General features: G+C 38.0%; 1 protein-coding gene across 1 annotated transcript in view; it reads right to left on the bottom strand.

The window, feature by feature from the left end:
• Positions 1 to 16,679, bottom strand: part of LOC111147608 (adhesion G protein-coupled receptor G6) — a 133,292-nt gene that overhangs the window by 20,618 nt on the left and 95,995 nt on the right. The window contains exons 11-20 of the mRNA XM_022503763.1: positions 16,325 to 16,436; positions 15,187 to 15,251; positions 14,307 to 14,517; positions 13,112 to 13,283; positions 11,604 to 11,744; positions 9,130 to 9,249; positions 7,345 to 7,390; positions 5,605 to 5,711; positions 1,569 to 1,696; positions 161 to 429 (exon numbers count right to left, since the gene is read on the bottom strand). Of these exons, the coding sequence (XP_022359471.1) occupies positions 161 to 429; positions 1,569 to 1,696; positions 5,605 to 5,711; positions 7,345 to 7,390; positions 9,130 to 9,249; positions 11,604 to 11,744; positions 13,112 to 13,283; positions 14,307 to 14,517; positions 15,187 to 15,251; positions 16,325 to 16,436 (1,371 nt within the window). The remainder of the gene's footprint in view (positions 1 to 160; positions 430 to 1,568; positions 1,697 to 5,604; positions 5,712 to 7,344; positions 7,391 to 9,129; positions 9,250 to 11,603; positions 11,745 to 13,111; positions 13,284 to 14,306; positions 14,518 to 15,186; positions 15,252 to 16,324; positions 16,437 to 16,679) is intronic.

The raw sequence follows: 16,679 nt of genomic DNA, 5'->3' as shown, positions 1-16,679 counted from the left end.
CGAGGAAACCCCTGCCTTGGGATGTGTACATCAAACCCGCATCATTCACAATTTTGAAGTTTCTTTTAGCAGCACTAATCTTTCGACATAGGACTTTCCTGTGAGAGACGGGCAATTTCCCTGACAGTGAACACAAAGCCAAAACTTTTATGAGGCTTACCCCAGCCAGCGATGCAGAATTTCAGTATGTATCTGCGAATGTAAGTGTTAAATACTTTAACCAGGGCAATGTACATGTGAATTGCTTCCAGCCCCATCCAGGTAAAGGTTGCAAGAAGGAAGAAATGGAGCAGGGCTGCAACGGCCGTGCAAAGGCCATCCACATGAAATGAGGTGATCCAGCCATCCAAGAGGAAAAGGAGGTTCAAGAACAACAGGGCTGTACTCAAGTTCATCAGGATTTTGGAGGGATAGTCCCTTCGCAACTTTCTGGAAAAGGGAAAAATGAAGAGGAGAAGGAATACCGTAAATTAGTATTTTAAGCAAGGTGGTAAATTCCTATCTTCTACAGATCCCCGCAATGGAGCCATCTTTGTGATGGCACCACTAGGAGGAGATTTGTATCTAATTAGGAGTATTTAAGAATATTTATGAGTATTTGGCAAATTACTAAGTTTTTTTTAAAAATTTTATACATTTTATTTATTTGAGAGAGAGAGAGAGAAGATGTGTGCGAGCAGGGAGAGGAGCAGAGAGAGAGGGAGAAGCAGACTCCCAGCTGAGCACAGAGCCAGACTCAGAGCTTAACCCCAGGACCCTGGGATCATGATCCAAGTGGGAGGCAGATACTTAAATGACTGAGCCACCCAGGTGTCCCTAAAGTTTTTTTTAATATCAATTTTATTTCAAAACTGTTTCCAATTGTTTACCAGATTTCCAATTAGTTTCATGGATTGTTTTTTTAAATCTAGAAAACATACTAGTTATAAAAATGAGATTTTTGTTAAAAAAATTTCCCTAAAATTCTCTGAAATTTCCTGATTTTTAATGAGGTAAGGATCTATTAAAAAAAAAAAAGTTCCTGTTGGGGCACCTGGGTGGCTCAGTCGGTGAAGCATCTGCCTCTGCTTCAGGTCATGATCTGGCGTCCTGGGATGGAGCCCTACCCCCAGGGTCACTGCTTGGAAGGGAATCTGCTTCTCTCTTTCCTTCTGACACTATCCCCCTTCCCCCTGTTCATGCTCCGGGACAAGCTCACTCTCTCTCTCTCTCTCTGAATAAATAAATAATGAATAAATAAATGAATAAATAAAAAATCTTTACCGAAAAAGGGTTCTTGTTTCAGGACTAATTTTGTTTTAAATTAACATAATGTATTATTTGTTTTATTTATATGTTAATCATCTATTAAATGCATTTTATCCGTGGACATACAATAATTATACATTAAGATTCTATAGGGAGAAAATTTATGCTGCATGATATCTGAGAAACCTGAACATTAAAGTTGAACTACTCTCCATGATTCAAAAAGTGTATTTTTTAGGTATTTTTTAAAGCAAAGGCAATTTCCTTATTCACGTTTTGGGGCAGTTAGCACTGGGTTTTGACAGATAAAAAATACTTACTCAAATGCAACATATGTCAGGAGAGTGGCTGCTGAAAAGATAGCAGATATCCCACACCCAATATAGGTGATGAGGGTGAGAACTTTGGTGTTTCTTGCATCTAACTGAGAGGCAGTTCTTTGAAGGTCCTACATAAAAACATGGGAAGCAGCTGTTAAGAATCTCTCTTTTTACAGGAATAGTGTTTTATTAGAAAGTTCATTGCTAGCACTTACAATTTTAGCACAATCTGAGGGGCTAAAAGCAACACTGCAAATCAATATGGAAGCTTCCATTTATTGTACTCTTGCTGATAATTCCATAAGCCAAAGTGTAGCATTACTGAGAGGGTTGCATGTTGTTTTCTCTCATTACCTGGTAATCCAAACTCTTTGCCCACCAGAATAGCCTGAAGAGCAAAACCACTGGGTTGGCCCCCCACCAGAAATTGGGGAAATCACTGCCTTGCATAATAAATGATCAGGCCCATTGCTAACATTCACAGGGCTAAGGACACAAGTACAAATAGAGGCCACTATGGCCAATGGGAGCCCTCAGGCAAGTGCTGACTTTCCAGTAGTGGGGGGCTCAGCCAAACCAATGGACAGCCAGAGACTGGTGCCTCTGAGTATAGTGCTGAGGACCTTAACTGTGGTCATTTCAAAGCTTGGCATGTATTGGGTTGAATGGTCTTTATTTTTTTATAAGTGAGAAACCATTATAGATTTTTAGATTACAGAGACTTTTTTTTTTTTTTTTTAAATCCCTGTTGACCTGAGAGGGCACCATTTAAAGTGTTATGATTTGTGGAATGGAAAGAAGTAAACACTTCCTAGCATATTAACATGAAGTATTAATTTCACTATGCAGAGGCAAACTTGTAAAATCTGGGTCTGGGAGGGAAATTTTTCTTTTCTTCCTTAAATAGGGAATTGGGTTAGGGATAAATCTTGAGTTAAGACCCTCCACTAATCTTGGTTGGAGAAGAAAAGACATCTCTGTTATACGCAGATGTTAAAAAATGGAGACTTCTTGGAGAAAGGCCATATTCCAAAGGGGATATCTGGTTTAAAATTTTAGGTCTTAAAAAAATTTTTTTAGGTCTTAAATTATGAAAAAATAAATTCTGCTTTATAAGATTTTCATTTTATGTCTTAATTCTCTTTAATTTTCACCAGCATGCCAATAAAACTTGTTACTCACAAACAAAGCCTCCGGTAGGTGTTGTTTGCATGTGAGTTTGTGTCTGTGAAATGATGACAGGAGAGTCAATCTAAGGTTTGGCTAAGGCAGTAAGAAACAGGTAACCACTTCTGTGGCTCCCAAAAATGCACAGTGATCAAATTCAGCAGACACAGAGCTCTAGGTCAGAAGGGACTTAGCCTACCTTTTTCTCCCAGAAATCCCTCCAAACACTGGAAGAACCTGGGACTGCCCTGGCATATGGGATGGGGTTCAAGTCAGTGTCAGTGGACTCACAGATAGGTTACCCTGACCAACATTTTGGTTATTCCAGGATTTCATGGAGCAGAGAAATGGTCTTGAGGAATCTCTAGGTGACTTGTTCTTACCTCTTGAAAAAATTGTGGCTTCCCATTTAGGTGAGGTGGTGAACTTGCAAGCCACAATTAAAACCACAACTTAAAGTGTAAATTAAATAATGTTATTTACTATTACACATTCACACACAACTCTCATGTTGTTTTGTACTTTTAGAGAATGAAGAATATGAAAATATTTATTCTTCTGAACTAGGCAACATGAAAATGTACTAATGTTAAAAGCATTAAATTCAGTTTTACTACAAGAGAATGTTAACAGAGGACATTAAATCCTTTGCACATTTGTAGATTAAAAGAAATAATTATAGGTCTGGGGTATATTTTTTAACCTCCCATATAGTCAGTGTGTCACAGGGCAATGTAGACTCTGAGAATATCTTATATAAATGAATAAAGAGTTTATAAATCAAGAAAGTTTCTTAGCAAAGTCCTGGTGGTCTGGAAAAGCTGAGGGGACATGGGCTCATCGCCAGGAAGGATAAATTCTTGGAAAGTTTTTCTCCCAGCAGTTTATAAACTTGTAAGAGCAGCCAAGGTACAAAGAACAGTACTAAAAAATGAATATATTTACATATATGTAAAACTATTTTATCAAATGGCAACAGAAAAATACACAATTACAAATTCATAATAAAATTCAAACCATATGTGAAAAAACTAACCTAAGTAACAGGAAACCAACTTTGGTGACACATAAATCACTGCTGTATACTGAACTGTATTACTGGTTACCCATTTATCTAACCTTAGACCTACAACATATGCAATCGTGCTCAAACACACACGTGCACACACATACATGTGTGCACATGTACACAATTCAAAGAGATAAATGAGTTAAGCTAGAGCTTATATACCTGAGTGAATAATGTTGCAAATCAGTGTTTTCTAAAAGAATGTCTACTGTCACTTTTGGAGAAAGGAGAATGTGGAAGTTAAAACTGAGTGTGTTTGGGGGCGTATGGGTTGCTCAGCTGGTGAATGTCTGACTGTTGCTTTCTGCTTAGGTCATTACTCAGATTCTTGAGATCAAGACCCATATCGGGCTCTGGACTCAGTGTGGAGTCTGCTTGAGATTCTCTCTCTCCTCCTCTCCCTCTGCCCCTTCCCCAGCTCATACTCTCTCTACCTGTATCTCTCTAAAATAAAAAAAATAAAATCTTAAAACAAAACAAAATAAAACAAAACCAAGAGTGTATATGTTTTACTTAGAGAAAACATGCTATAGTTTAATTGTTCATTTTCATGCTCTAGCAGTAGAGAAAAATACTTATATTTTGGGAAAGTTAAAAAGTTATTTGCTATAATTGCTGCCTTTTCCAATGACTTGCTTTATCCCTCAGAGCATTTATGCAGTAGAGTGTCAGGAAGATCACTTTCAGGATGGCCGTATGACATCGGCCATTTATATTGGCAAGTGGGTTCATGAACCTAATGCCACATCCCACAGTCCCTACTGCACCTGCCCAGTCCCACTGGAAATGGGAGTAAGATCTAAGGGAGGGGAAAAACATAACCATGACGTTTGTGATTCAAATTCAAAAAGCTTTACTGTCTCAGCATACATGAATGCCATCATCATTTTAAAAAGCAAATGTGGTTTGATCCTTGGGAACTAAACCAACTACCAGAAACAAGAGCTCTGTTACAAGTGGAAGGATATAGAACACATCTGAAATGTATCTTCAAAAACACACATGTATGAGATATAAGACAGAGGTATAAGTCTATCTGGGAATCTAAGAAAGTTGTTACACGGAAGGTGGCTCTCAAAAATTTGGCGAGATGAAAAAAAAATGTTGATGTGATCTAATTTTTGTTTAAAACTGTTGGACAGGCTGGCTAATGAGAAAAAATAGGGCCATGGGAAAGAAGGAAGGAAAGAAAGAATAATATGAAGGTTTAGTGGTAATAGGCAGGTCACACCCCTCTCTTCTCTTACAGTCCTGAGGACTTCATGGTGTCCTAGTCCCTAACCTGTCTCAACGGGCTGTGCTCACCAGGGGTTGGGGGGGCCTGCATCATTTGGGGTGACAGCTGGATCACCTAGCACAGTACCTTCTATAAAGTCACATTCAATCCAACGAGTGATAATACAAGAACAATATTTTATCAAAATTTTCACAGTTCTCCTCTGTGTTAGTAAAAACCCAGCATTGTCTTCCTCTTTAACTTTTTTCTCTCTCCCTCCCCCTTTCCTCTCTGCCTCCCCAACTCTGTGTCTCTCTTAATTCAAGAGTCTCATGGTGATCTGCTTATTTCTAGATTTATTTATCATTGCTGTTAATATTACAGGAAAAAAGAATTCTTTTTTATAATTATTGTTACATATTTTAAATATGTGATTTCTGCTAATTACCAGGATTCAAAATACAGATACAATTATCAGGAAATAATTTCCCAAAACACATAATATAAAAAGGCTGACTTACAAAAAGAAGTATGCCTTCCCAAATTATACCATTTCAAAATGAGTTTAGAAATTCCTCCCTTACCATCAGAACTCCAAAGTGCGTTAGGTGGTTACATAAGCAGACAGTCTCGCTCTCATCTGAATTTCTCTGTGTCACACATCCTGAAGTGTTCCAAAATCCAGAACCTTCTGCAAGAGGAAGTCCACAAACAGTGTGAAAATAGCAGCAGGCCAGTTCCTTTTCTATAATGGATGATATCTTCTTTAGGAAAATATGCCTCAGTCTTTTCTGCCTTTCAGTTTATCAGTCAAACAGATACAATTCTTAAAGCTGCCAATACTCGGAATAATTTAGATTCCTGGAATCATAGATTGTTAGTGCTGGGTTGGCAGCGAGACATTATCTAGTCAGTGGTTTTCAACTGTGTTCTACTGAAGATCCTGCAAAAGTTTGATTTTAGTTTAACTTTTAATGTATTACAAAATAAACTTCTGTGAAAAGAGTATCCCTCTTTCAAATATGTTACATACTAATGAAGCCTGAAGATCAACACATTTTTTGCCTTGGGTCAGCCTCTACTTTTGTAAAGACATAAGAACAAACAGAGGTCAGCATTATTATTATTATGTACACAGCAATCATGCACAGTGGAAACCTCTTATAAATGCCCTTAGTACATCTTATCTGACTTTTATGGTAGGATGTGGAATATGAGCAATTTATATATTTGAAGAGTATTTTAAGTCTGCAAGGTGATACCATTTTAATTATTTTCCAGCAAATCCAATTTCTCAAAACTGTGCAACTAGAAACCAAACACCACAACTTTCCAGTTCTGATAAGGCTTATCAAAAACAGAGGTTGGACGGGGCGCCTGGGTGGCTCAGTGGGTTAAAGCCTCTGCCTTCGGCTCAGGTCATGATTCCAGGGTGCTGTGATCAAGCCCTGCATCGGGCTTTCAGCTCAGCAGGGAGCCTGCTTCCTCCTCTCTCTCTCTGCCTGCCTCTCTGCCTGCCTGTTTGCCTACTTGTGATCTCTCTCTGTCAAATAAATAAATAAAACCTTTAATAAAAAAAAAAATCAGTTATTTAAAAAAAACAAAAAAACAAAAAAAACAGAGGTTGAGACACCTTCAGACTCCATTTCTACCAAGAAGCAGTAGTACTGGTCCTGGTTTAGATTTAGCCAGGATAATCCCACTGGGTATCCCCGAGGGAAGGTGACCCTTAGGGGGCAGAGGAGGGAAGTTTCATAGCTTGTTCTTCCCATCGAAGAGATCCCCATACCTCATACCTAGTGACTTCTCCCTTAATTGTGCCTTTTTCTCTTAATTGTCAAATGCCATTTTGGAGGCAGTTCATTTCTTTCAAGCAACATACATGTATTATAACCATTTCTTATTTATAGTCCTTTAGCATGTTTTCCCCATAATCTGAAGTCTGGTAGCTAGATTCTAAATTGTGTGCCTCATGCATATTAATAATCTCAGAGGCATCCTTAAAAGAATGAGGTCAAACATATATCGATGATCATCTAAAAGTGGCGATCAAAATGCGTACTGTATTTTCAAAGTAACTGAAATCAAAGAGATTGTTTGGTAAAAAAAAAAAAAAAGTCAAGTTTACTTATTTCTTCTTGCAATGAGTAAAAAGTTACAGAAATGTGGTTCACTTCCCAAGCTACCTAAACTAAACTCTGCAGTTCAGTTATCACACTTACACTGTGACTCATTCTGGCTGGGGTGGAATGAAAGGAAACGGGGGTGTCTAACAATGTTTAAAATTCAGTTGTTCTTAAGACAGCCAATATTTTAAAACTTACCGTTTTTGTTCAGATCCCAGAAGGCACAGATGGGATGAAGCACTGCCTATATTAACATAAGAATAAACATGCGAAATTGTGTTTAAAATAAGTGAAAGATCTTAAGATCTGAATATGGGAAAAGAGTCAGAATGCTAAGGTTTTCACAAAGAAAGAGACCAGTATTAGTCACGCCGATACAACCTAGGAACGGCAGGCAGTCCAGAAGGATCTCCTCTCACAAAGACGCCAAGTGGAAATCAACCATAACCTCGTGAGGAATCATGCTTCCCATTTATCTAAAGGTGACTACGTATGTCCCACCATAAAATGCTGTCCTCAGCATTTATCAAAGCTCTTTACATTGTAACCTCGGTTTACCTTCAAAATTCTCCTTTACGTCTAAGTATGTGCCCAGAATTGAAAGTAAGGATTCAAATAGATATTTTAAACATCCCTGTTCACAGCAATGTTACTCCCAAGAACCAAAAGGTGGAAACAATCAAAGTATGATGAATGGATTAAAAAATGTAGGAGACACACACACACACACACACATACACACACATATATATATGGAATATTATCTAGCCTTAAAAAGGAAGGAAATTCTGGTACATGCTATAACCTGAATGAACCTGGAAAAAGATGGTTAAATGAAATCAGCTAGTCACAAAAGGAAAAATACTATACGATTTCAATTACAAGAGGTGCCTAGAGTGGTTAAGTTCACAGAAAGGGAGAGTAAAATGGTGGTCATAGGGGCCCAGGGGAGGGGAAATGGGGTGCTACTATATAACAGTCCACAGTTTCGGTTGGAGAACATGAAGAAGTTCCAGGGATGAATGGCTCTATGGGCACAGAAAAATGGGAATGCACTAAAAGGTCGCAGAATGGTACACTTAAAAATGGTTAAAATAGTAAATATTATGTAATGTACATTTTACCACAATAAAAAAATTCTTTATGGATGAAGGAGCTGAAACAAAGGAAGCCAGAGGGTAGAACAAGGACGTCTCAGAGGGCTCGGTGACAAAGCCAGGCTAGTTCTTAGATGACCTAAGTTCCAAGCCTCGGTCCTTATCAGCCAGTTTCCTTCCTGCCTGCCTTCCTGCTTTCCTAACAAATGGGAGACCGATGAGTGGGCCCTCTCGAAAAGAGGGGAGAGCCTGTGCCTGGCCTTACCTGAGACCAAAGGACCCCCATATAATTTTATCAAATAAACAGACGATAGCAAGGGCATTAAAGCAATAAAAAAAGCAACATTTGCCAAGATTCTAGATAACTGCTAACCTCTCAAAAAATGAGTCAACCATGCCCTGTTTCCCTTCTGCTTTCCCAGTAGCAGTAATTTCTGACTTGAAAAAAAAACAATCCAAGTCTTTTAATGGCAGGATTGTGCAACTGCATCTGCCTCTAATTTCTCAAATTAATGTGTCATTCCTTAAAAAGTGGGGTCCTTTTCTTCACTCTCATTCTCCTGAAGACTGAATCCTAGAAGGGACGAATCCTCCGACTTGCCAACATTTACTGTGACATTACAGCACCACCTGCTTATCTGTTCTCCCCTTTTTGGAAAGTTGCCCTCCTCCAAAAAGTGCCAGAATAAAATTCTTAACATGTAGAGAGGAGAAGAAGAAGGAAGAAGAAGAAGAAGAAAGAAGAAAGAAGAAGAAGAAGAAGAAGAAGCAGAAGGAAGAAGAAGCAGAAGCAGAAGCAGAAGAAGAAGAAGAAGAAGAAGAAAGACCCCACACTTCTCTGAAGTCATCTGCCTCTGTTCCATTGTCTTTTGTGGCATTTTCTTACCTGGTTTCTCATATGTTTGATTTTAATTCGAACAGGATCCTTCAGACCCTGGATAGTCATGTTTCCAATACTGCATGCCATCACATAACTCACTAAGGTGTATTTCTTGGTTTCTACATCCTTTGAAAGAAAAAAAAAAGTGTATTAATAGTCAGAAGTACACTTGTATTTGATTTTGTGCTCCCAAACACGCAAACTGTCAGCACTTTTTGCTTTTAAGATTTTCAATTATAGAACATCCTGTTTATAAGGTCAAATTGCTGGCTTTCCTGAACGAGCTTTGCTATTTCCCTTATTATAATAAATACATTGAGGGAAGATTATGAGCTGATGGTATAAGGCAATGTTCATAAAACCTCCTCGTGATTGCTGTGACTAAGGTCAGCCAGTTAACATCAGCAACAATGTGAACCCAGAAATCATGTACTCATAAAAGCCACGAAACAATTAGATCATTTCCCTGCCCTAGAAAACAGATGAAGTTGTTTGCTCTTAGAGAAGTATAAAAGAAATACGATGAGAAAAATAAACTAAAAAAAAAAACCAAAAAATCCATCATTCAAATCCATGCTAACAATGACCTGACGTGTTTAGTAACTTACAACTAAATGTAATTCTACTAGATGAAGTTCCCATCCAGAATTTCTTTTTTTCTTTTAAAGATTTATTTGAGAGCAAGAGAGAGAGAGAACGAGCATGGGTGTGGGGGCAGAGCGAGGAGGGCGTCTTATTCAGACTCCATGCTGAGAAGGAGGGGCTTATTCTCGGGTCTGAGATCATGACCATGAGATCATGACCTAAGCCAAAACCAAGAGTCAGACATTTAACCAACTGTACCATCTAAAAACCCCCATCCAGAATTTCTACCTTCCTTCATTGTACACTTGCCACCCTCTGGAGCTTCCCCTTCAGAGATGAGGTTGTGAAGAAATCAAATCAGCGAATCCATATTGCAAAATGACTGGGGCCAACAGCATGTCTGTCAGCAAGACCTTCTCTCATTCCCTCTTCCCTCGTGTTTTTCTTGTCAAACCTCCTGCATTTCTCTATTGCAGCTTATAAATCAGTTGTCTGGGAATAATTACATGGCTTCTTATGTGCCAAATAAATCTCAGCATTCAGAGTATGGTTTTTTTGTTACTTACGTGTGATCATGCTCAATAAAGTTGGTAATGGCTTGTGGATACCTAGTCTTTTCTTTAAAAAATATTCATCTCTTGTTCAGTATGTTAAGGGAGTACCAGAGAATCCTTAAAATCTTCTGACTCTGCTATAAATTTGCTTTAAAAACCAAATATATGTTTCCTAATAATATGCTGATTGGGAGGTGCCAAGGGAGAAGGGAAAGGCAGCATACAGAAGACAAACTCAAAATGAAACAATGACAGATTCTGACAGTTCTAACCTTTCTCCCAACCCCTTCCCTCTGGACTCAACCTCTTTGAACAGAGCCTCCTTCACCACCCATCACATTTTTGTGACACATACTGCATTGTTTTGATTTTCAAGGTGGCACTGTAAGCCTCAAATAATTTTTACAAGTGCAGTTTATCTGTTCCTAACTATTAAAGCCTTCAGAATAATTAGTAATCACATTCTTAATTTACCCAAAATTTTATATAGCTTGTTTCTAAAACACTGGCTGAAAAAATGTTAAAATTTTAGAATTATTGTAAATGATTTCATGGTATTTCTTCTCTGCAACTTATATTGCCATGCCCCTGTACATGACAGTTGGAAGCAATGCTATTGGCCTTGAGACTTGCCTGTTTTCTCTTACACAGATGACATTGTTTAATATATGCTGGTATCTTTAATTTAATAGACAGCTTCTATTTTTTAAAAAGAGTTCAGTGAAACTACTCTGGACAGGCAATGAGAGGCCACCAGTGTTTGCTGGCAGTGGACTTTCTAGTATCTAGAAACGATGCCAGTAATAATGACAGTATGTCATTCAGCACAATGCCACCCAACTCTGGGGTGTGAGGGCCAAAGGTCTTCTGAAATATTAGTGGGAAAACTGATTAAAGCCAAGAATGCTGCTCATTATGTAAACAGTCCTTCCTGCTGAATTTAAAAAAAAAAAAAAAACAGAAACAAAAACCAAACCTTTCCTTTGGCATACAGTTTCTTTGACTCTGAAGGTCTAAACTGTTGGAAAGCATAAAATATTCAACAAAAGGAATAATAAATAATCCTTTCTCCACAAATTCCATTCCTAATTGTACCATGCCAGTCTTAATCTAGTATTTGATTTATTTAAAAAACCTAAATGAACACTTCCTGTAATAAGGATATAATCATCTGAAATAAAATGCTTAACTAATTATGTTAAATTTTTTCATTTTTGAAGATATAGTAGGTTAATTTCTCTATATCTCTTGATATATTTTCAAGGAATCCAAGCTTTCATATTTTCCTTCTGAACAAAGAAACTCAACTTGCAACTGAAAAATGATTTAATGAACCCTTACCTGGAAAAGTCCAGTTTTATTGAAGAAAGTAAACTGTGCTCTTTTAACTAATACAGAATCTTCTTGACTTAAATTCTCAAGTAAGTTGGGAGGCAAACTTACAGAAGCCAATGGATCCATTTGTCCACTCTCAAAATCCATCTGCCACACAAAGAGAGATGCACAGGTCGAGTAATGACAAATTACAATGGTAACTACTCCACGTACTGAACGAGGCAGGAGAAGGCCTACTTAGCTAGGGCTGGGGTTTCCCTTTACCTTCACTGGAGTCACTGCCCTCCTGACTGAATCCCTACAGACAAAAGCCTGGATCTTCTCTGAGTTTTGAAAATGTGGAAAAACAGGGAAGATGCACTGATTTCAAGGCAAGTAGAGCGATCCACAAATCAGTTAACATCTTCAAGTATGAGTGAGATTTACACTTAATAGACTTTGAATTTTTCTTAAAACACCTAGTGAAAGATAACTACAAAAAAAGGAAAAAAAAAATCCCACAAGATTGAAGTTGATTTGTCTGGTTGCTGAGACAGAGTATCCCTGCGCAGAGGAAGCAGCAGAAGTTGTATGAATAATCTTCGATATCATTTCCCCAGAACCCGCAGATCAACACAAAATGTGTCTTTCCACAAATGGATTCAGAATGAGACTGAGGCTGACCAACTTTTCACTCTTAAATGTGAAACAGAAATATCCAAAAGAGCCGCTACTTTGAGGCGAAAAACATTCTTCCTTTCCTCCAGATTTTTAAACATTCCATCTTGGTTTATCTCCACAGTGGAGAAGCGCCACTGCGGGCTCTCCCATTTCAAGGACGATGTTCCGATCATTTCATTTACCCACACGGCTAACACTGACACACATGGGAACTTGAAAGCTATCTGCTGAACAGTCACATCCACAGGGCAGAGAGGCTCTCCATTAACCCATCCAGTCTCATTACTGCCTACCCCCCGCCCCAGGCTCCAAGCCACTTGTTCTCAACAGAGCTCTGTTCAAAGACTAACCCAATCTGCAATGCCTGGAAACTTGTTCCAAGTGCAAACCTTGGAGATCCACCAGGGATCAACTAACTTAGAAGCTCTGGTGATGGGAGCGCACACTCTGTTCTGACAAACACACCAGGTGGTAGTACTCAGTTTGACAACACTTGGTAGGGTTGAATACATGGCAATTCTTCCCACCCAGACCCTGAATAAAGCCCTTTCTTCTAACTGAGCAGATCCCCTCCCACCACTCTCAATAGGGGTTTCCCACTCATGGTTGAACACTCAGTTCCACTGTCACCTCTTGCAGAAGGTAAGCTGACCACCCCATCACACAGGTGCTAAAAGTACACCTCCTCTCAGTGTCCACATGCCTGTGGCTACTGCTACTATTAACCTCAGCCAGTACCTGACCTACCTGCCTGCCACCCCACCAACCAAGATCCTGAAGCAGAAACTGGCAAGTGATCAGGTAGTTTTTCTTTGTCTAATTAATTAAAATTAAAGAAAGCACCAGCTCATTACCTGGAAATAGGATTCATTATTGCTTGGAAGACTGATGCTAAAATTTGAAATTTCATTTGTCTCTGGGGACAGGGATGATACTCCAAGGGCCAAATTCCGAGTTGTAATATTCACATGGGATGTGCTACTTAGGTCTATCTTGAAGGCCAATTTGTCAATTGTTTTTAAAGCTCTAAAGAAATGACAATACCACTGTTAAGCAACACGTTATTTATGTACTTGTACACATGCGATTTGCAGCAGGACAAAATACAGACCAAGTAAAACTGCCTTTAAATTTTCTGATCTTAACGACATGAATACCAACAAAATTACTCCAAACCATAACATCATCAATAAAAGTACAGAATCATACTGATGAATACATCCTCAAGAGAAATATTATCCTTTAAGGAATACCAACCATTACATCACCCTAAACAAATATTGTTTTTCACTTCCTAGCCTTTTTTCTTTCCTCATATATAAAAATACCTTTTCTATTTCATAACTAAGTGAGAATCAAAGGAAAATAATGAGGTAAAAGCATTTTTTGGACTCTAAGACCCTATAAAAAGTTTATAATTATTATGTAGATAAAGAAAGTCAAAAATATATTTTACAAGATACAAGATTTTCATTGAAAAAATTTGGGTGAAAGGAAGGAAACAAGAAATATTAATACATTAATTGAAATAAGTGGATGCATACTAATTGTGTAAAAATGGTACATTTCACATGCCCTGAACATTTTCATTCCTGAAGTACAATGATCACAGCTATGGCATTTCCATGTCACAGTCCGTAGGACAGAATTTACATCGACCACGTTATGCATAAAAGATGTGAGCGGAATGTTTGCTAAGTGTCTCCTTTGCAAGGAAAGTGTCCTATGCTAATATATATAATAGCTTATCTTGTGAATTAATTCCAGTTAACATTTTTTTCAGATGAGAAATGACATACTGATTATGTTTTTCTGGAGCTATTTATATATCTTGCCAGATGGACAATCCTAATCATTTTGTAAATTATATTTCTCAAGAGAGAAAATAGAGAACTTTGAAATCCATTTTGTGAATGATCTTGGGAAATGTCCACGGAAATTCTGGAGATTTAAATGATGAAAGCTGGACACTAAGCAGTCAGATAACTGAGAAATTACATAACATGTATCCAATAAATTTTACTCTCCAGAAGAAAAAAAAATACTTACTCAGAAGAAGACTCAAGCAAGTCACTGTCTGGACTGGTTAAGATATTGGAAAATATATTCATTAAAGTTGAACCAAGCATTATATCAATGTTTTCTTCTTTATTCACAATCCTTTTGACCTGTTCTACAATTCTGGTAATATTGGCTGAGTTTAAGGTCTGCCCATCGCTGGTTAAATTTAAAATTTCATTGGCCACTTCATTTGCTTCCTCTAAAAAAAGACAGAAAAAAAAAAAAACCCAACACACAAAATTTTGAACATTTCAGGAATCCAAAACATACTATGATATTTTCACTTCATAGTCCCCACTTTGGAGGGACCAATATTCATACAGAGTTCTAAGAGAAATATCCCCAGAATCACAAAATATAAGTGTATATCTCCTGCTTAAAAATAATACACAACTAGGGGTGCCTGGGTGGTTCAGTTGGTTAAGGGTCTGTCTTAGGCTCAGGTCATGGTCTCAGGGTCCTGGGATCTACCATCAGTGGGCTCCCCGCAAAGTGGGGAGCCTGCTTCCCTCTACCCCTTCCCCTCCACCCCCAACCAAGGTTTCATGTTCGCTCTCTTCCTCAAATGAATAATAAATAAAACATTTAAAGAAAATAATACACAACTGAAAAACATTGACACAAGTATCAATTTATATGTTACATGTTCTCTAAAATTAGCTATTTTTAATCTCCAACAGAAAAAACAGGACAAAAAGTTGGAATCTGGAAAAACAAAATTTTCTACCTTAAGTGAAACAATCATTTGCTTAGTTTTTGTTATTACAATGGTTATCATATAGCAGGAGAATATATCTGAAGAGGATGAAAACTATGATGTATGAAGTCATTTCATTTTGCCTGAGAGAACTGAAGAAAAATTGCTCACTTGAACAATTGGAGAGATCAGGAGGCCCCCAGTAGGCTACAGATTTGTTGGCAGCCTCAAGATAACTGTGGAACAAAACAAGATATTTCAAATATTTGGCATAAATGACACTTTAAATGACAAAATTAGTTAATAATAAGTTTGAGAATTTGCCTTTGGTATCTAGGAAATTTCATTTGAAAATAAAATTGTAATACATGGAAATAAAACTCCCACTAAGAATCTTACTAGAAAAAAAATCAGGTGCCATGCACCCTGGAAACACTATTGTGTGTCCTAAGCTAGTATATTCTGGTTACTAAGGTTAATGGCATACTCAGTAACATGGGTCAAACACCTCTTTAAGAACTTTGATAAAATCTGATTTTGATTTCACAAGACTCAGCAAATCGGGTTACAATCCACACTTTATAGGTGAGGGAAAGGACAGAGAAATCAAAGAACATTCCGAAGTCTCACAGCCAGGAAGAGGGAGAGCCTTATTTCAAACTAGGGTCAGTAACTCTCTAAAGCTCCTTCCTTCCTACCACATGTCAAACAGCAGAATGTGCAAAGTTGGGCCAGTTTCCATTGCTGACCCCTTCTGTCCCTGCGAGAAAACTCTAACTGGGGGTGAGGCGGAGGGTGAAGGGCTGGTCTTAGTAGTCAGTGAATCCTCTGTGGTCAACCTGTGTCTGGGGTTTTTGTTAAACTCTTCGGAAAAATCTATTCCCTGACAGCCTGCATTAGCAGCCCAACCTGAACCCTGAATTTATTCCCTCTTTTTCTGCTTCTTTTCACTCCAACAATAATCATTTCCAACTGTTTAAAAGTTTTGGAATTTCAGATGCATATTCCAAAGCTGTGGGTTAGTGCCGTTCATCCACATGCTTGCTCTAGAATCACCCTATGGTTTCCAGATTTTCCCATCTTTCTTTGGAGAAGGCTTAAATCATCACGGTGCTTGGAGTCAAAAGGCTTCTCTGCGTAACCTACCTGCCTCTTTACCCTCCATGAACTGTGTGATTTAGGTATTCACAGACTTTCTTGCCCATCTTTCCAATCAATATGCAATGCCTGGGAGCTATCGTGTAGCCTGTGTAACCCAGGAAGGTAGGTACTGTGGAGCTCTACTAGCAAGATTCAATAAAAGCATTACCATGTCCGTGAAGCAAAAAAGCCCTGTTTCCCTATACAGGGTTGGATGTATACAGAAGGTTGGATGTCTGGCCAGTAATAGCCTTTGGGATCCTCATCAGCAAGACAAAAACCTACATGAAAATAAAAGCCAACATGGACATGTTAATCTATTCTTTGAAGTTAGGGTTGAAAGATGAGAGAAAATGATGGTGTTGGTACTTAGGTATTTATTTCATGTAATACTAAAGTACCAGTTTTTTATGGTCAGAATTTGTAAAAATTTAGAAATCAGGAACAATAAATATTTAGTACATTTCAGATACAAAAATTATTCAAATCAAACCACACACTTAAGTAAGTATAATCATAAAACA

This window comes from Enhydra lutris, unplaced genomic scaffold (assembly GCF_002288905.1).
Source record: "Enhydra lutris kenyoni isolate GAN:26980312 unplaced genomic scaffold, ASM228890v2 scaffoldscaffold17, whole genome shotgun sequence".
NCBI lineage: Eukaryota > Metazoa > Chordata > Mammalia > Carnivora > Mustelidae > Enhydra > Enhydra lutris.
The sequence above is the reverse complement of the archived record's forward strand: the minus strand, read 5'-3'. Positions and strand labels throughout refer to the sequence as shown.